At 42.1% G+C, this 24,493-nt stretch overlaps 1 protein-coding gene across 4 annotated transcripts in view; it reads right to left on the bottom strand.

The window, feature by feature from the left end:
* cux1b (cut-like homeobox 1b) overlaps window positions 1-23,408 on the bottom strand; it is a 68,406-nt gene extending 44,998 nt beyond the window's left edge. For all 4 annotated transcript variants that reach the window (XM_046072967.1, XM_046072964.1, XM_046072965.1 and 1 more), the window contains exons 1-3: window positions 23,266-23,408; window positions 3,880-3,990; window positions 165-212 (exon numbers count right to left, since the gene is read on the bottom strand). In XM_046072967.1, coding sequence (XP_045928923.1) covers window positions 165-212; window positions 3,880-3,990; window positions 23,266-23,328 — 222 coding nt within the window. In that variant the 5' untranslated portion in view covers window positions 23,329-23,408. The remainder of the gene's footprint in view (window positions 1-164; window positions 213-3,879; window positions 3,991-23,265) is intronic.
* Between the last annotated feature and the right edge of the window lie 1,085 nt (window positions 23,409-24,493).

Here is a 24,493-nt window from a genome sequence, read left to right as displayed (position 1 = left end):
GAGAGAGAGAGAGAGAGAGAGAGAGAGAGAGAGAGAGAGAGAGAGAGAGAGAGAGAGAGAGAGAGAAGTCAGCAAATGTCAATTGGGCCTTATAAAATGCATTGTTGGTATGCTGTGCATGAGCATGTATGTCTATCACTATAAGTTTCCATTAACACACTCACCTCTCCTTGGAAGCTCTTGAGCAAAGGGGCAACCTGTTTCCGTAAATCCTAAAAAAAATAAACAAACAGAAGAGGAGGTTTGTGAGTATCAAAATTGAGATAATAAACAGATCAATCCTACACAGGAACGTGCAGCAGCGATGTAGAGATGCAGTTTTACACTAAACAGACCATGTTGTGATCAAATAAGTCCCTTATTGAAATCATGTAGCGGCCATTCTTGCCAAAGCCAATGAATCATGAGTGATGCGTGAGCGAGTGATGAACATGAGGGTAGGGAAGAGGGCAGGTTTTTACCCTGAGGTGCTCCGGCGGACTGCGTTTCTCATCAAAACAGGTGCAGCACCACCTGGGCCACCCAGAGGCACCACTAGTGCGTGTGAGACAGTGAGAGAATGAGCCAAAGTGTAAGCCTACCGTTAATGCAAATAGTTAATAGTTTTTACTATACAGCAAATGCTTTTCATCCCGCAAGTCCCATTGCATGACTTTCCAGTACGAGTCAGCGGTTTCAGATTAGATAGCCAGTCGGGTATGTATCAGGGGAACATGCAAATCACCATGCTGTTAGCTGAGCCTACATCCTGACAAACTGAACTGGAGCGTACAGTAAAAAGCACAGCAGAATAGGACATTCTGTACAGGAACATTTGATTTACACAGTTTGTGGACACACACATACTCACAAAACTGCCTAATGAAGATGTGAAGTAGGGCAACGACAGATGTGTGCTTGAGAGGCTCGGTGCCTTTTAGAAACCTCCGCCTAAAAGCCTAACCGATGCTGCAGGAAGTGTGCATCCCAAACTGACCTAGGACCAGTGTCTGGGGATGGGGACTAATCCCAGGTTGGTCCAGACAGGCCGCTTGTCTGGGGCTGAGGACAGGTCATGACCTCTGTGACCCCGCCCCATTGTTACCTCATCAGGGGTCGTTGTGGCTGTTTGTCTGGGCCAATTCAATATTCCCCTGCTGGGGATAATGACCTCCACCCTGCCCTTCCCCCGCACCCTATCCCAACTCTGGCTCATTCCTCCCCCCCCCCACACACACACAAAAACACCAGAGATGTGGCAGTTTTGACATTTGCATTAGATTGTGATTATATCCTCATTATCCAATTTGGTATTCAGTTTCCTTTCAGTTAGTTTTTAGATGACCTGCACACTAGTTTATGTTCCATTTTTGTTGTCAAACATTTGTCCATATTAGTGAAAATTCGAGTACAAGACCTTTTTCCTTCCACTATTCTACACTTAAGAGTGTGCCATTATCACTTTGGCTTAAAAATGTCTACACACTAACACCAAAAAAATAAATCTCTGTATAATGTAATGCAGTCTAGTCCTCCACTAATACCTTCGTTCAAACCATAATGTTCAACTTTTGTTCACTACCATCATCATAGTGATCAATAGTTTTGAAGTTGCTGTATTAATCTTAATGAATCTTCAGGCAGAGTTACTTAAATTCCTTATTTTTAATAATCTGAGTTTAGTTCATCTTGTATTTTTGTAGTCCTTATTCTAAGTTTGGGGGGGCTGACTAAACACTGCAGCTTGAGAAGCTTACACACACACTAAAACAAACACATTCAAATAGCACACAGAGGCAAGCCACTGCTTTTGCTGAAGACCCCTTTGGTCCACTCTCTGGTGCTCCGCCCCCTGCTCCTTCTACTTCCAAAGATTTATGACCATATAACATAACAATGCACATAGACACCATGGTCAGTGTGTGTGTGTGTGTGTGTGTGTGTGTGTGTGTGTGTGTGTGTGTGTGTGTGTGTGTGTGTGTGTGTGTAGGGGGCCAGGCAGCAGGAGATGGATGGCTGGTGTGTGAGCTGCCGGCAGACAGCAGACAGGCCAGCCCGAGGAATCCTCTGGGGAGTATGGAACTCCCATTCGCTGTCTGTCTGCCCTGCAGCTAAACACAAATGTGTGTATGTGCATGCGTGTGCACACACAAAGTTGTTTTACTACCACTGCCTCTGGCTAGCAATCTTTGGGACATTTTACAACCATTCCCACCCTTGCCTTTATAACATTGTGGTAGAGGAGTCTTGACTAACTAAAAGGAAATTAAGAACTGGATGAATAATTCAGGCAACTTAGGAGGCACAGTGAGATGTAGTCTAAAAAAAAAAAATTTAACAGTGTGTCAGTCCTAATGAATTATGAAAACTTTGTTTTCACGCTGCATTTCTTTGCACTACTTTCAAAATGCTACAAAAGCCTGCATGTGTGTGTGTGTTATTATGCAGAGCATGAGTGCAGTTCACGCCGAGTACAGCTCAGCAGACTAGACACAGTCAACGTGGGCCGGTCTCCTGGTTGTTGAATAATGGATCAGAGACGGACTCCCGCTCAGCCTAATGCAGTCTGATCTGATGTGACTGTGATCTCCACTGACTGGTGCAGACCACAGAGAGCTGACAGCCCGCTGTATAGGCTGGTCAACCACACACACGCAGCCACGCAAGAGACGGAAAACACAGCTCCACGAATGCACACAAGACGGCCAGGGCATTTTTAATCAAGCACAGGCCATCACGCGTTCTGCGCCAACCTACTTGGTAGGCAGCCTTGATGCTTATACACCTCCAAACGGCCGAGGAGTTTTAGTGCTGATTCCTATTGAGCCTGTTACAGCCCTGTAATGAATCCTGTCGCTCGTCTGGCCTGGCTCAGATTCCTCCTCCACATACCAGGGAGATGCCAGGGGCCACACAGACGCCAGAGGAGCCTTCCTAAATCACAGCCTTGTTACACTGATGAATGTGTGTGTCCTGTTCTGTGATCTAGGCTATCTGCCTCTGGTTGTTTGTGTGCGCGACTCAGCTCCTTCGCATGTTTTCTTTGTGTGCGTGCCTCTCTCTGTCTCTACATGTGTCTCTCTCCACCTCTGCGTGTGCTGCAAGTTCTGTGGTTACACTTGAAAATGAGATTAGAGATTAACGTGTAAGGTAAAGTGATATTAGCGTTTTTTTTGTATGCAGGTACTGTTTCCTCTGGTGTATATTCCTCTACACTGGGTGGGCTACAAGCTGAAGTCAATACTCACAATCCTCATCCTGTGGTAACTATAATAGGCCTACTGTCAACTCCACCGAGAGTTGACAATTTTCTATCCACCATCTACTCCATTCATACATAATTCATACTACCATCAATAATTCACCATGGTGACATTACCAATAATAACACAACAATACTTTGTTTTCACTGTGTGGTTTAAAAAGTGTTGCCTTGGTAACAGAGATGAAACAAATATTCCCAGGAGGAGTGATGGGAACACAGGAACAGGACAGAATTCCCTCCTGATCCCACTTAGTAGTGTTGTCACACTCTCTTTCTTTCTCTCCCTCCTGCTCTGCCTCTCTCTCTCTCTGTCTTTCTTTCACTCACATACACACTCACGGACCACACTTTCTGCACGCATAAAAAAACTAGGTCAGATAATACAAACTCCTGAGGGGTTTTCTGTTTTGTCTCTTTAGGATTTCAGGGAAACTAATGGAGAGACTATTTTTGGGAGCCAAGCCCGCATCTCTGCGCTGTCTACTCCTCCCCTGCTTTCTCAGTAAATAATCACCGCTACATTTATATGGTGAAAAAAAGACACAGAGAAACACTGAGGCAAATTGTCAAAAGAATCGCGGGGTATATGCATTGTTGTGTGTTGGTGCGTGTCTGTGAATATCTGATTTTCTCACCTCTGGTGTGTTCTTCTTGAAGTCGCGGCTCAGGTCGATTAGTTTCTTCCTGGACTGTTCGCTCTCGTCCTGTCTGTTGGCAAGCTGTGTGGCGGTGGCGTCTAATTCTTTCTGCAACATAAACACACAATGTTTTTTTAGTATGCTAAGAAGAGAGCTGCAGATTTTATCATACTTATTATTGTCGTTACGGTCATTATAATCATCAGCATCACAGTCATCATACAGGATAAAAAGACAGGAGCCGTTTTCTGACTAGACAGCAGACTCCTTGACCCATCTGGCATGCTGCAGACTACCCATCCTGCCTCAGCTGAACTTGGCCAGTACATTGCGGCAGCAGAGGCAGAGAAATAGAACCACAGCACTAATGTCCCACTAAGGAAAAGCCGTCTACACCAGCAGTGATCTGCTACCAGTGCAAGCAATATCTGAGCCATTTAGCCTGTCAGTCAATCAGTCACCACTGTGTTGGGCATGACAACCTCTGTAGCAATAGACTGCTGCTACTACTACTACTATACAAACACACACACACACACACACACACACACGCAGTTCAACAATTACTGACTGTCTGCACTAGACGACTCCTCCCCTCCCCACATAACAACGACAACGGCACAATTACCAACAACAACAGTTGTCAAGGCTGAGGCAGGCTCCGCCTTTATCCACATCCATTTTGCATTGTTATTAATAGCTATTTATGGGACGTGTTCCAGATGATGGGCCAAGCGCTGACATTAACAAGACGTTCAGGCCTTGTAAAGATTGTATCTCTCTCTGCTGAGTGTGTGAGTGCTGCTGGATTATGTTTCTGATGGATTCTTGCCTTCTGTCACGCTCACTCTTTTTTTTTTTTCCTCCCTTCTCTCATTTTTCCATACTCTACAGATGATCTACAGATCATCCACTCAAGTCATTCATCCAACAGTACCTTCTCGTCCCTTTAAATCTCTCTCTCTTCTCCCTTTACTCCGCCCCCCTCCCAGAGCACCACCACCGCCTCCTTTCCATCCACCTCCTGTGAGGCCGCCCACCCCTGAGAGTGATTAAACGCTGCTGAAGGGCCGTTATGCTAACTAACACACTAATCATTTAATACACACATTACCACAGGGGCCCTTGTGGCTCAGTCTGCTGACAAGGTCCCAAAACACAATCACGCACACATGCCCACCTCCCCACATCGCCCACACCCCCAACACACACAAGAAAATACAACCCTCTTAAGAAATAGTGTGATCAAGTCCTAATTAGGAGACCCCCCCCCCAGCATTAAGTTTAATTCCCTGACCAGCCGTGATCTTGTTTTATCCACAAACTATAAAAAAAAATATATAACCAATGTTCGTCGACTGTCCTCTGCAATGGATTTTATACAGTAGCACAAGACGTTGGGGGAAAAAAAGACAAAAAACTGCTCACTTGCTTATATGCCATCTTGCTCTCACTGCCCATGGAGCAGTTGATGTAGCAGCCTGTCTGCCCATGGCCATGGAGCAGCTGCACTATCTGTTAGTGAATTCGAGCGTGTGCAGAAGCTTGTGCAACGCTTGATGAAAAGAGGAACCTAATACATTTTAATCATGTTAAATTAATTGTCAAAAAATACTTAAGTTCATGAATAGAGGTGTAATTATTATATTGCTAAAAATTAGCTACGGGAACAAGAATATAAGGCCCAGTGGTTCAAGACAGTAATAGATGTTAGTTATTGGCAGATATTAATCACAATGTGTAGTATTAGGCCTTAAGGCTTACTTTCCAAAATCATTTAAATGGCTTTAACAGCAACCAGGACAATTTTAGGTATATCCCAAAAGCAAAGAGATAATGCCGTTAATCACCCAAGCTATGCCATTAAACACTAGGAATTAATTTTGAAAATATACAGTCTCCCTCTGGGAACACATAATCTGAATCACCACAGAAGCGAAATAACGTGGATGACCGACAGAGTACAGGTTTTTGATTGCAAGTGTGTTTATGTTACACACCTCAGGATACAATTAACTGCATATACTTGAAGAAAAAGGTTTGGTATGTATGTTTAAATTAAATATACTCTAATCAAGTTTGCCTCTAAATCGACAGTGCCTCTAAAACACTGTTTGGCTTTGTTAGATTGTATATAAATAACAACACAACCCTCACACTAGATGACACCACTTTAACATGATACACAATTGTTCATGTACAACTCATATTGCTGCTTATTGAGTTGAAATGTAGACAATACCTTCTTTATTTAACTTACCAGAATGTTCTTTGATATGCAGATGAGTCTGCACAAACTTCAGGTGAATTTATTTTCAGCTAAATAAGCATTATCCAAAAGTTATCACAATAAGCCAATCTATTCTCATAAATTGATTAATGAGCTCTGTTGTTGGAAGAAAATAACCAGTCGTCCACTAGGGTTCTGCTTTAGGAGGTCATGTGCCAATCCCTGACGCCCTTGATTCTGTCCAATCCCTTTCCAAAACCCTGCACATATCCCAATGCGTTACCAAATCCCCATTCCAAAAAAAAATTCTCACTGCTAAGCTAAATAAACACAAAACACATGGAAGAGGATTGATTTGATGCCAAGTGGGCAAGTAATTACGGGCATGGTCTCAGTAAAAAAAAAAAAAAAAAAAATCAGGACCCTGAGACCCAGTCAGGTTTTGACTATGCAGCAAACTCTCTGCCCACATCAGCAGACAAGGGCAGACTTTACACTCATCTTGCTGATAGAGCGTAACATCCGAAAGTGCACAATCCCTGATGCCTACCCCTTGTTCACACACATCAAGTCTTACTGACCATTAGGAAGCAAACACTATTCCTCTATAAAGCGCGATAACTTGTCATATTCAAGTACTGAAATACTGAACAAATATGTTTGGGTGTTTGCTCTGCTGAATGCTGTTTTTGTTGGGTTCTTAATAAAATAAAACTGGACTGAACTGTGGCCAGTTTAGATGTTTCAAAAAGGTGCAGACTCAAGCTAGAAACCGACAGGAGATGTCAGTTTCAACAAACTACAAAAACACACTGGTGCAAATATCTTGTTTGTTTAAAGGCAAATTTTTGTTTGTTTTACAGTTAGGTGTTCCAGTTTATAAAAACAAAATTTTAAATAACAAAAGGCTTTTTTTCATATGCAACATTTTTTTTTCCTAATGGAAAAATGTGTAATCATGGTGTCAAACTGACTTTCTAAACCTCTGAAACTTGTTTCAGAACATTTACATAGAACCAACAGATGCAACTTCCTCACATGGTGATATTCTCAAGTATAATATATTGTATGGGATTACAGCTGTGAGGCCCACCATTAAAAGTTGCTGATATTTATTTATTACTCTAATATGAAATTGATATCACTATTATGGATAACCTGTTTAAATTCTTCACAGTGAGGACCATCAGTGCCCAATCGGTGCAGCTACCGGATCCTTGCTAGCACCCACAACACAGTTTATATTACTGTCATGACTAAAGATAGCAGATAGCTAGATTAATAGATAGCTAAACAGAAAGATATAGCACTTTCATTTTTATAATAACTGGAATGGTGACATCTGTCACTGTCCATCTAAAGTCATGACGGTGAACACAAACTGTAGAACTTACCCAACTGGGTAAGAGCCTTTGCATGTTTCAGTTTGAACAAAGGGGCGTGAACACAGCCTGTAGCTCAAACATGCATATCAATATATCCTTAATTAGGTAAGCATGTCCAAGTTTCGTTGCAACAAAATGTCCAACTAGGAGTCATTTACTATAGGGTTTATATGTAATTTAATTTAAAGTATCCACTAGCAGCAAGTCAATTCAGCTATTTTGTTGGCTTTAACAAGCTCCAATCTTTTGGAGGGGAATACTATTACTTTGGGCAAGGCTGCACTAAAGGGGCTCTGCCATCTGGTATACCACTGGGAGTTTCTTTCTATCATGTTTGACATCAATGATTGACATCCAGCTAGTTTGATAAACCTTCCAAATTAACATGCTTGACAAGGAGCCAAGACATGAATGAGGAATCTCTAATTAACAAAATACAAAAACATGCCAATTAAAAATTAGTCTATATATTGCACAATACATGACTAATGTAATGACAAGAAACATAATTAATTGCATTGGCAAAGTGCAAATACCAGCACTTTGGTGGATGCCTGCAGTGCATCAAACAACATGCGTGAAAAACTTGTGTACCCTGTGCTTGGTGGAGCTTCAGGCTTAGTCTCCGGAGGTCAACACTCCCTGGCTCTCCTTGGTCTGACTTTGAAATGTTATACTTTTCAAAATCTGAAAACATTTTAATTTACTGGTGAATTAATTCATTTAACCATTCACATTAACTCCAGTGCTATTTTTAAATCTGGCTACGGCTGGTTAGGACTGCACTGTCTAGTTTAGCAGACGATGGAATATGGTGTGTGCAGGGGAGCATTAAGTGGGCTGTAATGTCTGTGTGATTGCTGTAACAGCCCTGCTTGGCTTGGCTGGACTGGCCCACAGCAGCAGTCCCTGTCCTGGTTCATTTGGTCATCTGGTCAGCTGTAAAGACGATTGGAACAGATTGCCAACACTCCCTAGAGAGACTTCAACACCGACTTGGCCAAGAAGCCTCCCGCACACTGCTCCACACGCGTGTGCTCTCACATGAATGCACAGACAGGCTGCTGCACTAACTTGGGGAGCCCAGTCTTTCCACATTCTTTTGAACTCCGTTTCAAAAGAGGAAGTCTGCTAACATGTTCACCCAGCAAAATTTGGCATGGCGCACCATGTTTGCAGCTAGGAGGGGAAGGTGGGCCAAACGAAAATGAGTATCTCTCCATCCTACCACTGTGGTAATAATACTAATCACCGATAACAGTCACGGGTAAACAAATCTTATTACCACTGGCCATTCAGACCCAAGGTGTATGTGTGTGTTCATCTCTTGTAATGAAATTCCTTCCACTCGTCTGCAGGCAGAGAGAGGCCTTCTATCTGACTAATTCGCTCTAATTACTCTAATGAGCCACAGGTGATGATACAGTGAGACTGATTAATTAAATGGGAGGCACCAATCAGGCATGTCTGATTATGCCAATCATATCGACTACAGACTAAATGAGATAACAGGAGACAGACGCACTTTAATTGAGGTATCAAAACTTCATGAAATTCCTTATGCCCTCACACTCCGACGATGCCGAGACAGATAGGCTGGTGGAATGACAACAAAGTTATTGTTATGTACACAGTATGAAGTCAATCTGCAGCTGCCGTCTGTGCTGCCACGGTGACCAGGAGTGCACGCAGAGGGAGGAACGCCGCACAAGGATTTGCTTCAGATCTCATTCCCTGTAGAATAATTGGGACCTTAACTGCTAGAAACACTTTGTTTACACCTAGTCTACAGTCACACATGCCAAGTAGTCTGCCACTACTCCTCTAGTTTAAACACAACGTAGGTTAACTGCCCCACATTTGGTGCATGTTTTACACATTAATCTAATGGAGTATCACTCTTGACTTCAAGCCAAGCAAAGAAAGACACACACAAAACACACTTCTTCTCTATAACACTAACACCATATTAGTCACACTAAAGAAGAGGCTAATATTTTAAAATAAAACTTTGCTGTGTGCAGTACAAAGCGAGAAGCCTTTTACAGCCTCTGCACTTGGCAACATGACACAGATGTTTAAGAGATGAAGTTTTCTGTCCTGCCACTGCAGTCACTAATCTTTCCTTTTATCTCCGACATGTCTGAGGCTGTTATGTGGTTATGATAGTAAACAGTAAAGGCGTCTGGAAAGATGTCGTATCTGAAATCTACGAGGCCTACCTTTGAAACTCCCCCTCCATCTCTGCTCACAGCGCTCCACCTCCTATGCGGCTGACTGTTCTGTATGCCGAACCTACTATGTGGGGGTGGAGTCGTGGGGTGGCAGCTCAGTCAGGAGCGACAGCCACGCTTTGCTACAACGACACGGTACATGATCACAGATCACAGGCACGCCCCCTCAAAACACAGCACAGATAAGAGACTACAATCCCGGCTGCCTGTCTGCTTTCCTACCTCTGGCATAGCAGGGCGCAGAACTTTAAATGTGCCAGCAGACGCCGTTTTCACAAACCACACATGGTTTGAAGACGCAAGTCATATCCTCCTGAATCTCCGTTTTTGCTTTTCCTCTCCCCCATTGGAGTCAAAGCCACAAAGTTTTCTTAACCACAAGCTAACACAGTAGTTGCACTGTGACAACTGAGGCCTGAACACTTTTCTGTGTGTGTTTGTGCATCTGGGTGTGCATCTGTGTTTGTGTGCAGAGCGGCTGGGGGCGGGGGTCAGCCTAACACTCTCCACAGCTTAACAAGACGCTTGTGGTCCCTGAGCGTTTTGCTCCTTTTTTTGAACACAGATCCATATCTACCAACAGCACAGGAGCTGTCAAGACTCACCTCACTGACGCTGACGCAAGCCTGGATCAAAAACAGCCTTTTACACCGCAGCCTCGTTTGTATTGATCCATGTTTCTCTGCTGAGACACTGGTTGTTGTTTTATCTCCCCAACATCCAAGCCTTAACTCTCCTAAAGCTTACTGAGAGCTAGTCATTATTTTGCCCGACCTATTGTCTGACAAGGGGTTTCAGAGGGCAGGCCTGAGCCTAAATACAAATATAATGAGACTAAGATGGTTTCTGGCATGGAGGAAGTGCAGAGTTTGAATTTAGCTGGAGGCCTGTGTCACTAAGGGTGAGTGGTGTGGAGTGTGCAATGGGAGGAGAGGGGTAACGGCGATATGCTAGGGTGTAATGCATTGGCGAAAGGGCAAGATTTTTCATCCCTGCGTTTACAGGGTGGAACGGCTAGGATATTGAGATCTGAGATAGGATCAGAGGGTAGTGAGCTGTTTCTGCTACGATAAAGGCCACACATTACAAACAGAGCGCCGATAGAGAGTGAGAGAGAGAGAACCACAGAGAAGGAGAGAGTATCACACCTCTCATCCCTGAATTAATGCCTCCATTCTGCCAGGAAGCCATTCTGTGCCAGTGAGAGGGGATTGGGGAGGGGATGAGTGCACAGATACGGACTAAAAAATGGAAACTGCGATCATAGAGAGGGGCGATAGGGATTAATCAAGTCTGGGAGAAGAGTGGGGCTCTCCAGGCCCTGAAGCACGCACACAAGCCCGGGCCTCAAGGACTCTGGCAACAACTGACATCGCCGATATTAATTTATATAACATCAAATGCACAAACAAGTAACCATCGGTGGATAATGACAGGGTCACAGGTGCGGGCTAGCAATGTTGTACACTCATCGTACACTCGTATATGTGAGCTAGTCTTTTTTGGCCTAGAAAGTTTATGACCCTTGACAATGGAGCAGTGTTCAGAGTTGCTCTAGATAAGATCTGATCTCAATTCGTTAGCCTATTTGATTTGTAGTAATTCACTTAGGCTTCCATTTAAGGACTACAAGCAGCTTCATGCTATTAGCACGGTGGAAAGGACAGTGAAAAGGGTCTGCACCACTCATGTGCCTCTGGTACATTAAATCCCCGAGCTGCATGATGCCCTTTTCACCATTTTAATTTAGCCTTATCTATCTGTTGTATCCAGTAATTTTCTGGACGCCTGATGATGACACATCAGCAGGAGTTGTGTGCCATAGCCTATAAAAGCAGCATGTTGACTTTTACGCATAAATCAAGAGCACATATCAAAATGCCCCATTAGGTTAGATATATCTAGACTCTTGAATGTGTCCAGCCCGTGCTGTCACTATTTTCTAGCATGGCCTAGCCTTCTGACTGAGTTTGACACCCATGGTCTATACGATCAACATCAACAGAGCATGTCCAGGGGCTAAGTCTTACTCAGCCTTTATATGAGTAAGAGTTTTCCGCTCTGCTTGCACGACTTTCGAGAGGAACAAGGCAAAGAAACACAGTGAGAAAGAGAGAATGAGCAGAGCTAATCCTTACTGTAATGACAGAATAATTAGCTTGCATTAGGCTACGTAATGGGTTGTAATTATATCATTTATTCTGTGTTGAGAGAATATGATATAAAGCCTGCACAACGAAGGAAGAGGAATCATGCTCAGTGGGAAGTAGGATGGAGCATGTGTAAGAGCTCAGGCTCTTTCTATTGATTGATCCAAACATCAAACGAACCACTGGAGTAATGGGGGGAGTGAAGGACAGCTAAAAGCTATTTGGAGCCTTCACTGCATAAAAGACTTGACCTGTTCCACGCAGCCTACATATCAAAACCATCAAACAGCAATCAATAGACCAAAGCGGTCAACTCAACAAACCGTCACCCTACTAAAACATCAAACCCCCGGCCCAAGCGTCAGATGATAGGCTACACTCAGCTTATCCATTACCATCAGATAAAGAGGAGATAAAACACAGAGCCTAATCCTTTCATGTGTCGTGACAGCCACAGCAGCCTCCAAGGCATTCCTTCAGTCTGGCTCTCAAATAGTTTTATGGCGGAAGGCAGCCATTCAGGGCTGTTCTGGTCTGTTTGTCTTATTTCACAGTTTACACGCTGTTTTATAGGTAGTTATTATGGTCACCATGGTGATGCCATACGTTTTTTATGGTCTTTTGGTCTGAGGGCAGAGAGTGTAATAAACGAAAACACACACACACGAAAACAAAGACTCGCAAAACACACTCCTGCTGTGGAAAGGTCTCCTGTCCCTCCCTTCCTCCCTCCCTCACGCATTATCAGTCTCACCAAATGCCCCCCTCCCTCCCTACTTTCTGCTTCATGTGAAACATGGATAGGCTAACACAGAATTGTCCTCTCTCATTCCACATCTGGAGCTGATCAGAGGGCCTCCTGGAAGTTGAGGCCTCTGGGCCTATTAATAACCATACCGCTGAACTCAGGGTCAGACAGCAGTCAGCGGATGAGCCTGTGTCTACTAAACACATAGTCCCTTCCCCCTTCCCCCTTCCTCAAGAGGACAACTCTCACTTTTAAAAATGAGACTCAGCAAGGCACATTCAGTTTTACGCTTTTCAAACTGGGGCATTCAGAGACTCTTCCAACTCAAGCACACAAGTAGGTAGGGCTGAACGATATAAAACTGCAATTAATTTGACTGATAGTGGCGATATTTAAGGGAACGATCATCTTTACATCATCCTTCTCATTGAAAATTTCATCAAAATGGCTGTGGTGTGATATCTGAGGGAATTGTTGCCAAACAAAGATGTTTTCTTAAGTGTACAGAATATGATGTTTAGGCCAGGAAATCTCTGCAACATCTTTCCTTTAAAATGGTATTTTTACACACTTTTCAGCTTGAACAAATATTGCGCCTCCTGCATTTTGAATCATATATTATGATTTCGATAAAATTTCGATTACTTATTCAGCCCTACAAATAGTTAAACAAAGACTTGCGTTTAAAACTTCTGACTTCATATTTGGTCATCCTTTTAAAACAAAAATACATATACATAATACATGAAGACAACCTTGGCTAGTAATGAGACAATTTTCTTTCAAGTTGCTATTTTTTCTCCTTTCTACATCCAAACAAGTTCAAGTTCAAGGAGGCTAGACCTGTTAAAAGGCAAGACAGATGGTAAAGTCATCATCTGTTAGCTCTAAAAGGTTAGACCAGTCAGACAGCCCAGGTCATACTGAGGTCTGCAGGGTCAGACCACCTCTGAACCCTGGCTCCAGTCCGACAGCTGTTCAGGTCAAATGTCACGGAGAGGTTAACGTACCGTCTGAGGATGTCCAATGAATTTAACAGATACAGGACTGTGTCATTTGCGTGGAATTTCCCATGTCCCACTTTTATTAATCGCGCATTAGGCAAAGCCTTTGCAGTAGAAAATAGCTGGGTGCTAATAGTTAAAATGATCTAATCTGATTCAGACTACAATTTAAATTAGTAGGCTAAATCAAGCACTACAATCATTTTGGTTCAATAAATAAGAAAGTCGTCCTCTCCTTAAATGGCTTTACCTCAAAAACTGAAAACGCATAAAAGCAGTTAGTGCGTACACTGCAGTTTTCAAGTTCCTCTGAGCAAAGTTTGCCAACCTGCAACGCAAAAGTAGACCACTGACTACCATATCAGATGCAGAGAACAATTTGTTAAGCATAAACCACCCCCATCCAACACACACATACACGCACCTGTGAATACAGGGTAGTTGAATCATCATAATCGGTGGTAGTTTTCTGCTGAGCCCAGCCAGCAGTCTGTGTTATTTTTAGAGGGCTGACACAGAAGCAGGCCGTCCATTTACTCTGTGAGCTGGCAGCAGGACCATCACAGCTCTGGTTGCTTTTAAAACTACCAAAATGGGAATGAGCTCAACATAAACACTGAAAAGGTGTGGACACTTACAGAACTTAAGTTAGCACGGACGCAGAGCCATTACAGTTCGATTACTTTAACATTAGGCTCCTTATAACACAAGGTGGTGTGTGAAAATGCCAAATCCACACACATTAAAACCCATCAAACATTTCATCATCTTATAGCGGTGAGGACATGTAAAAGTTTGTTCCATCCTTTTAAAAGCTAAATGAGGGGATTTACAAATTGATGTAAAGACAAACAAAAACTGCTTGCCTTTGCATTACTCGCATGAATTCAAATAAAATGCCTGCAGTTGCAAATCACAAACTCCTGGATGTCTTGAATACAAGGCAAAAGCAAGTGAAAATGGAGAGAGTAACAGAAATTGGGGGTGAGAAGTGAGGCTAAAGGTTGAAGGCTGTTCAAATCTGATGTGACTGATGGGTTGAGCCTCAAAGCCGGCTATGGATCTAGAAACTTAAGCCATGATTGACATTGAAAATTACAGAGTGAGCTATTAGCAGATAGCAAGCCATATCATATTTCAATCCCTACACCATCAAAGTGCACCGATATCATAATTCAATACTAAGAACCATTAGCCTGCAGCACACCAATATCATAATTCAATCCTGAGGCCATCAGCCCATGCCAATATCATAATTCAATACTTGGACCATTAGGACACACCAATAGGCCTATTAGAATTCAATACCTATGGTCAATGATCTAACAGGACACTGATACAGGAGTCACGGGATGACATGGGATGAGGTCTGCGCCTAAGGATCCTCAGGCCTTATTTAGCCCAGACTCCTTTGATAACAGTGCGATAAACAACACTAAAATTAGGCAGGGCAAGTGGTTCACCAATATATTGGCCGCACCAGATGATTAAAGGCCACAGAGCGTTTGCTGCAGGAACAAATTTCGGCAGGCTTATTCAGAGGGACACGTTTATTGAACAAAATGAAGCGCTGCATTAGCTTCAAACTCAGCGGTGCGCTCAGCCAAACTTGTCAAAAATGTTTCGAACACTGGCCCCCACTGTGTGACCGTCTGCATTTGGTCCAAATTATCACATTGTGGTACCCTGTGGAAACGGGACTCCCATTTCGTTTTCTGGTCAATTACCTCTGTTTATATTTCCATGTTAACATCTTGTTTAACTCCTCCAAATGGTGCAAATCTCATCCAGGCGCCGCTTGCTGGGTCATCAGAAATCTTCACGTTAAACAACCAATTAAATGGTTTCTAAAAGCTCACATTTCCACAGCTGCTTAAAGTCAATTTTTCACCAAAGCTGTCATTATTCAACAGTGATTCTCACCGCACATTTCTTAGGTTTCCTCACTTTACTCTAATCCTAATGTAGTGCATGTATTGTGTAAAATGAGTGTGGACAATGGAAAATACAGGAATAGAATTATGTATTGCTGAAGATTAAAATAAATGACTCGAATAACAGAAGATTAATCAGCAACTGTTTTGACAATTATTTAACTGTTTTTCTAGTAAAAATGCCAAACAGTCAGTGGCTCCAGCTCCTCAGTTGTGAGGATTTTCTGCGTTTTATATGATTGTAAACTTAATCTCTCTCAGTTTTTGACTGTTATAATCTTGGGCATTAAAAATTGTGACAATAGGCTATTATGACATTTTGTAGATCAAACAATCGATTGATGAAGCCAAGAAAAAAAACAATTAAAATCAGCAGGTTAATCGATAAATTGCAGCTCTAAATTAAGTCTTAGCTGCAGTCCTACTCTGTTACACTGTGCAACACAAGCTGTGTATTAGGGCAGGACGATTTCACTTAAAATCTAAATCACGATTAATTGAACACTTCACCTCCATTACAATTATTGAACAATTATTTTGTTCTTTTGCCCTCATATTTCACTGACAAGGTTTGTACTGTAAATATGCCAGCTATAAAGCTGGGTTTATCATTCACAGACTTTACAAATCCGTTATCTTAATGCTAATTAATAAGGTAATGTTGGGGCACATTACAGAGACATAGTTCCCCTTTATTTGGCGCATCATCGCTGCTGAATCATGACCGCTGCTACTACAATTTCACTCCATTATTTAATATCAATGCGGAACAAATGATTTTCACCTGCACACTGTGTGAGCACGGTAAATCACGCTTTGCTAGCTTCCTCTCCTGCTGTTATAAGAGCAGCAGAGATATGTCTTAACTGCAGTGTAATGTGTTTGTGTAGCGATTGAGTGGACGAGCGAATGAGAGAAAGCGAGCAGCAGAAAGTGACGCTGAAAGCAAGCGAATAATAACTTGTCAGTCTGGCATAAATGTACAGTGTAGGTCACATTGTGTCCGTTATTAAAAGTTCATCTGTTGTTTCCACAACTGTGAAACAACAAAAGCGGTTAGCGCTAGCTAACATCTCCCTGTGCTTCAGACTCCAGTCTGAAGACTGAGCCGGACTGACTGGGCAGACTCACGTGACGACACACACAGTGTTACAAGGGGAAAGTAGCCTACATGAACACACAATATTACCAGTAGGGCTGCACGATTTGAAGAAAAAGTCATATTGCGATTATTGTGGACAATATTGCAATTCGATTATATGGGACAAATGGTACTATGAATCTACTTGCTTAATTATCAAGGAAAGTTCACGAAATACTGACATTTTGAAATGTCTATTTCTCAACTTGAACAAAGTATATATTTAATATTTATAACAATAACCTGTAAAACAGAACAAAGTGGAGTAAGTTGCCCTACGGAAGAGGCGGCTAGAAGCAGCAAATATGGGCACACTGACATCTTGGCACAGGCTCAATGTACATCCGTCTACTGCAGAGTCTCTATCCACAACCTGGAGGAGGAACTGTACATGAGTGTATTATATAAAGAGTATCATGTTTAGTTAATAGATTACTGTTAGTTAACAATAATATATTAAATACTACATTCATTAGAATTTCATACAATAGTATACTTTTTTACCGCTAGTTCATTTCGGTGGGTTGTTTTTATTCATTATATCCTTGTGCAAGCAAAGGCTCTATATCGGTCTCTAATTTGTAAATGCTAAGTCCTAACTTGTCAATAATCATATTGTTCAACATTTAATGATTTGCTGTAGCACGTCAAACTTTTCAATGTCCCACTCTATCCAGGCTGTGATTGGTCGGTTGACAAAAAGTTCCTGACAAGCACTCAAAAGTTGTACAACAAAAGGCACCGATGTAGCTAAAATTAAATAGTCAGCGAGCCTAACCCAAACCTTCATTATCTTCTCCCTGTTTTCTCCCTGTCTTACTGCTTCAACTGCTGCCGAAGTCTCTCTGTCACAGTGCGACTATGTTTTGAACGATTAACAGCGGGGCAAGTCTGCGATTAGATTAATCGTGCAGCCCTAATTACCAGGACTAAATAATCAAAATAACCGACAATTACATCAGTTAGAGGCTCTGAATTTCAGTTTCGATTACTTTTCAATTAATTGTCCAGCCCTACTGTGTATGACAATTATCAATAACAAAGGATCAATACAGTTTAATTATTTGTAGGTCACATGCTTCTGAACACCAAGAGGCATTGATCATTTAATCAAGAGTTGGCATTTTACATTAAATCACCTCGATGTAGGTGAGATAGCTGAAAACGTGGTGGACAAGTAAAAGGATCTGAGCCCACTGCTGGACTGCACCTCACTGTGTGGATAATTTTACTTCAGGAATGCAAGATTTTTGTTTACTGAAAACCGTAGTAGAGCTGCAACAACTAATCGATTAAATTAAACTGAATATCTTTGGGTTGTGGACAAAACAAGAGACTTGAGGACGTCATTTTTGGGCTTTAGGAAACCTGATCAACATTTACAAACCAAAAAATTAATCAATTCATCAAGAAATAAATCAAGAGATTTATAATTGTTAACTGCAGCCCTAAACCATAGGCTTAATATTTCAAGATGAACAGACTATGTATGATTACATTGGCCTTAGAGGCACTGTTTACGAGTCTACAAGTACAAGTGTACGCTTGATTGTAAAATAAAGTGTGCGTCATCCTCAAACTTTAAAGTGGAAACAGCCAGTTTATTCCAAAGTGAGCCAAAAGTGTCCAGTCACTGAAGCCCAGGCTCTCTCTCTCTACTGGAATACAGAGCAGCAGAATAATGGATGCTCCTGTCATGAGATACAGTGAAACTCTATGATGCTGTAGGTGAGACAGACTCCAAGTGGGTCTGTAAATAATGCCTGCCACTTGAAAATAGGTCTCTGGAAACTGCCCCCTGTGCTCTTGTTGCTAGTTGTTGGGTGGAAGTTTTGTCTGTGTAGTTGCATTAGTGTGTTTTAGGCTTACGTTTTTGGAAATATGAAAGCAATAGAGCAAGATTGTCTGGGTGATTGTGAGCCACAGCAAATATAAATTCCCGACACACTGTGATGCACAATAAAGTTTTTCTGAATATTACCATAACTAAAGAGCTGCACTGTGATTTATTTTATAAGACAGGGATAAGTTACTGATCCCAGCTGGTACAATATTGACTGTCGAACCTTTAAAAGACATTTTTATAGGGATTATCTTGTGTACTACTGAAACTGAAAGTGCAACTCTCAGTGTGTTTCAGAGTAGAAGGAATTTAAAAATTATGAAGTTAGGCTTTAACAGAAGCCAGATACAGAAATGCCACATGGGCTGTAGGCCTCTCTAATATACAGCCCGTGGAGGAATACTGCAATGTAAATATGAAATGCTTATAATAAGGCTGTTGTGAAATCAGTTGAGGATTCATGTGCAAAAACCCATAAACGTCACTGCAACAAAAGTAGCTCTGCTGTCCTTGCGGTGTGAGTTGGCCCAGTTTTGTCAGGCATCTCAGTATATAATCTCTGCATATTGATGAACATATCAATGAAATAAAAAAAATAAAAACTTCTTGGGGTAAAAGAATAGACCTTCCCAGAATGGCCTATGACCAGGATTATTATTATTAGGGATTTATACTACATACTAGAGGGGGGACAAAAATATTTTGTTATTTTTAGATCACAATAGTTCCACTGTATATTAACATTTGGACAGTCTTAACTACAGGCAGTTCAAATGAAATGCAGCCACACTGAATGTTTTACCGCTGCTAAAGCTAAAATTACAAACTGTGGAAACAAAAACAGATTTATTTTTATCATAAGCAGAGACTTCCACACCTTCAAGTTTTATAAGGAAACGTGTCTGTTTGTCACACATTTTTGCATAAAGCCTGCATTAAGAGCTGCTGACTCCATCTGTTTGGTTACCCCTATTTTTAGACTTCTGTTAAGTGCTTTTTATCTTTTGTTTAAACATCAAACGACATTGGTCAAAAGTTATTTTACCGTGCAAGGGAAAGTTGCTTAATTAAATATTATGATAATGACTTTCACAAAAATGTTTACTTTTATTTATACGTAATGAAATCAGATAAACTGAGTCTAGTGTAGACACTCCTTAAAGCAGAGGATGGGTGAAGAAACTGAGCCTGAGTGTGACGTACACTAAATCACTGAAGGGTTGGGGAGAGTATGGGCCTCCGCTGAGAATTAGCCACTGATAAGGAAGATGAAGAGAAGTTTCTTTTTTTTCCCCCTTTCGCAGAGCTGCACATTCCTCCCAGTCATATGGAGTGAATCGTTCTTCAGGATACACTATAACCTCTTAGAAAGTGGGACGACACAAGCCTGACCAAAGTAGACCTCGCAGACCAAAGACCTGACATGCACTCGTCCCGCTCTCTGACTCATGCTTAGTCGCTCACCACCCACCAACACACAGTGAAACCTCAGTCCCAATGCCAGGTTTTGTCACTGGGCAGAGAAGCGGTTGGCTACAGTAAAAGCATGACGTGATGCCCCTTCCTCTATGCTCCCCCAGCCTGTGCAGCAACAGAGGGGTAAAAATATCCCACCAGTGAGTTCAGACAACCAGCTCATAAATTAACACTAAAACTCCTAGAGACAACAGCGGGCCAGTCGCTGAGTGATTTAAACCACTCAGGTTGCCACTGACCAGCGCTCTGGGATCAGCTTACAAAACCCCTTTCCTAAATTTACCCATTAGGACGTGGTGAATAAGAACGAGCTCTAGATCAGTTTTCATCCAAGTCACTATTTAGCTGTACGCTAACATAGTGAACTATTTTTCAAAATGGCTCTAGGGTGCTTTGTTCCAGGAAATGTTATGAGGTGAGATGTAGGCTATTAGGCCTAAATTGGGAATTGCATATAACGGAGAGGTCTGTTCTTAATTTTCCAAGCTTACACGCAAAAAAATAAAAGTATAAGTTTAGGCACTGCTATTCACTCTTATCTTATTAAGGCTTGCCTGTAATGAAGCGCAACCTCTCACAGCTCTGAAATAGAAACACAATGTTCCAGCAAACTGCTTGACTGGGTCAAAAAAAGGGGGAAAAAAGGAAAAAAACAACAACAGGAGAGAAGAGTGATGATCCCCTCTAAAGAAACTCAACTCTGTAATGGACGGACAGGGATTACAGACGTTAAAACCTCCTCCATCTGTAATTCACTGTCACCCTGCCATCATCTGTGAATCACTGATCCATTTTGCAAGTGTGCGAGACCTTGCTAAAAGCATCACTGTTGCACCCATTTGTGCTTGTAGTGGTGGTGGGGGGGTATAAAAAAAACGGGAGGAGGAAAAAAAAATGCACGCAGAGAAGACAAGTTAACAGCTCGCTGTGCTGTTTCAAAGCACTCTCTGTCCTGTAACAACCACCTAGCTAGTTTCTCACACAGGGAATGGGACACACTGATCAAATAGGATTTTAATGAACATCAGCAGTTGGAGCCTGAGGAATAGACGCTATGATGGCTTAAAGCTACTGACATCTAGGTTGGGTTGGATTTTCATCATCAAAAGAAACAAAAAAAGAAAAGAGAAAGAAAACATTCCTCTGCTGGAGCCTCTCTCACACAGACAAAACAGACTGAATCTAAGTGCACGCTGTCCATTGGATCACAAGGAAGAAGCAAATGAGAAAGCAATTGGCTGACAAGGCCATGTGTAGACCATGATCATATCATACTAACCCAACATTATCAGAAACCGGATGAGAGAGAAAAGAAAAAAAAAAAAAGGTTCTTCTCTGAAGGCTTTCCTCTAGGAGCCTCTCAGTGGGAGGGAGAGTAAATAAGATGTCATCAATAATAGACAGTGAATGTTCTGAGCAGTTCCGCGCGCGCACACACACACACACACACACACACACACACACACACACACGATCCGACTGATTCCTATCCTGCAGACAGCCCTGCCAACCGCCAGGCTTTTTGCACACGCTCAGATTCACTGTCCTGACTAATCGCTTGTGATAGGGGCCTTTGCCATAATTACCCAGGGCCTTATCACAAACTTATGCGATGCATTTTTCATGTCCTGGCTGCTGGCAGTGCCTTCACTGTCCGTGCTGGCAGTCAATCTACGAAAAAGACTGATCCAAGACAAATTCTCACACACACACACACACACACACACACACACCAGTTCTAACAGGGCGAAATGGGTGAAAGCAGGGTGAAGGGCCAGGGAAGAGAGAGGGAAAAAAAATTAAAAAAAAAGGAAGGGAGGGGGAGGTGAAGGAGAGAAAGATTTTGATGGGGGGTGGATAGGAAGGGGGTGGGAGATAGATAGTGAGGTAAAGAAAAGAGAAAGCAGTCTCAATTTTTTTACATAATGCATGAACAAGGGGGCACGAGTAGGAGGGCCAACCAGGATCAAATAAATAGGAGAAGTGAAGCCTTGATGATGTGGCATAAGTGCGACACAAAGCCCGCTGGGAAGACTTGTTCACTGTCCTTTTGTCTACCCAGTCATAGGGGCATCATGACCTAAATAAAAGTTTAAATCCTAAGCCTGTACAATTTACAAAATAATGTATGAACAATCGGGCTAGCCTACATAATGCAATCTTATGTTAATGACGACGGCGACCGGGCTGCTAATATTCATAAATTGTGATTTGAAATTCAGCAATGCACGTTAAATGCCACGGGAAAACACAACAGTGCCATTGTCTACATGTCTTGTGATAGGTCAAACACGCTCTAATATACACGGGCTATATTCATACACTGAATAGGCCCAATATTTTCCTTCATATCCTCTCCTGTGCGGTCGATCTCCTCCCGTGTACGCTGAGATTAGTGGCGTGCATGAGGCTGGGACATTTCTGGAGTTCATCACAATCAACAAGGTCATGGTCTCTCATATTTCCCCTACTATTTTTATTTAATTAATCACCGCGTCAACAAACTCCGTCCCGTCCACTTTCACAGACGTGGCAATGTCTGTAAAAATAAAAAAAATAAAAAAAAACCTCACTGTGTGTAATTGCCGTCAGGGGAAGCCGAGAGAAAAAGGAAAAAAAACGATCGAGTTGATCAACCATAATCACCGAGACGACTTAAATATAAACTGCTTCTAAAGCCGTTAGCCGATAATGTTGCTAATGTTTTCATCCGCCGTTCAAATAAACTTACCAATTTGACAGTGAAAAGCAGGAAAAAACAGAAGCAAAGCGGTGTTGTGTGTCTGAGCTGCCCGTCTCAGCGATTGGTGTCACCACAGCGCCACCGTATAATGAGTCGCACTTATTTTTCCCCCAAATTATCCAACCTTACAGCGGCTAAAGCGTCGGGCTAACTACGGCTACTCGCTCCGGTAAAAGTTGAACAACACGCAATAAAGATAGCTAACCGAAAGCTTTCCGCCAAAGCCCTGCCGTTTTGTTTTTATTTCGGCGCATCCCCGCGGCGTCGCCCCGGCTTGCCCAGTTGCAGTGTCCGATCGATGTTGAATTGAACAAAGAGGATCAATTTCTGATCAGCGAGAGAGCCACTTTCATCAATGTGAGGAAGAGGTCTTGAATTCTCTTCCGAAACACCTACGAAGCGGTCGCCGAAAACACACAAAACACAGCGACCGAGAGACACAAGGCAGCCGAAACAGAATAGAGGGTAGACGATTGAAACAGAGGTTGAACTGACCTGTAGTTGTTGTAAGTCAAAGCGCTTCCAATATTGAAACATCGATCCTGCATTGGCCGCCATCTTGAGACATATTGAGACAGGAATGAGATGCTGATAGAGAGCGCGGGGGTTGGAGTTCAGTGGAGAGGAGCGGGCGGCCGGAACACCCGGAACGGATCGCTTCCACTACCCTCCGCGGTAACAGCTGGCGCACGGAACGGAGTCGGCGTGCATGAGTGTTGCCTTAATAACGCCATTATAATTGCTTAAATAGCTTTTTATCAACATTCAGATATTACAGGTAAATACCCGGAGCTGGCATTAAATCACTCCTCATATTTATAGCGTTGAAATACACGAAACGTGTGAGCGCCGGATGAGTCCGCGTTTTAATGCTGTAGTTTGTGTGACCTTTATGTATTATGGAGAGCAAATATCATACAAAAATAATGCCAGGAGGCTACTTGGAAGCCATATCTAAAAAGAAAAAAAGAAAATCCCACCAGGGGAGCCGTCAGGACCAATGTTTCATCTGAGCTGAATAATTTAAACCAACATATAATAATTTGTTACATTAATAATCATTGTTTCTCTAAAATTAGCATGACTAAACAACATTATAGAAATAAAAAGTCAGTTGGTAAGAAGGTTTTTTTTTCCCCCATGCGCCTACTTGGATTTTGTCATTGGCTCAAACTAATGCTCCTTTGTGAAACTGTTAATTAACACCACTCACTTTTTCTGTTACAACTGCATAAATGCAATAAAAAATCAAAATTTAATTTATGAATACTGCCAGCACTGCAGATTTATTTATTGAGTGATCCCAATGAAAGGCTTTTGTTATGTTCCATCAAGTTAAATATAGGCTACATTTAAACCACATCTAATTCTTTAGGACTGTTAGACTCCTAAATTGTAGCCTGGATTCTACAATCCAGGTTTCTTTTTGAATTGTTAAAACATTCAACCCTGATCAATAATGAAATTAACCCCAATTATTTTCTGTTTCATGAAAAAAGTATTTTATTATATTCTTTATTAAAAGGGTGGATCTAGTATATAAACCCAGCATATGCAATACAGCAAGGGTGCTGAGGAGCTGCTGAACTTGGCCATTTAAGAGTGGGTAAAAGATGGAGTGGACTTACGCTTGGCACAAGGTATTTCCAAGTTCATGACTGTATCAGTTTACAATAAATATGAACAAGAAGTTAAGCCTGCTGTTCTCGTTTAAGGCATTCTT

Source organism: Micropterus dolomieu, linkage group LG17 (assembly GCF_021292245.1).
Source record: "Micropterus dolomieu isolate WLL.071019.BEF.003 ecotype Adirondacks linkage group LG17, ASM2129224v1, whole genome shotgun sequence".
NCBI classification, from domain to species: Eukaryota; Metazoa; Chordata; class Actinopteri; order Centrarchiformes; family Centrarchidae; genus Micropterus; species Micropterus dolomieu.
The sequence above is the reverse complement of the archived record's forward strand: the minus strand, read 5'-3'. Positions and strand labels throughout refer to the sequence as shown.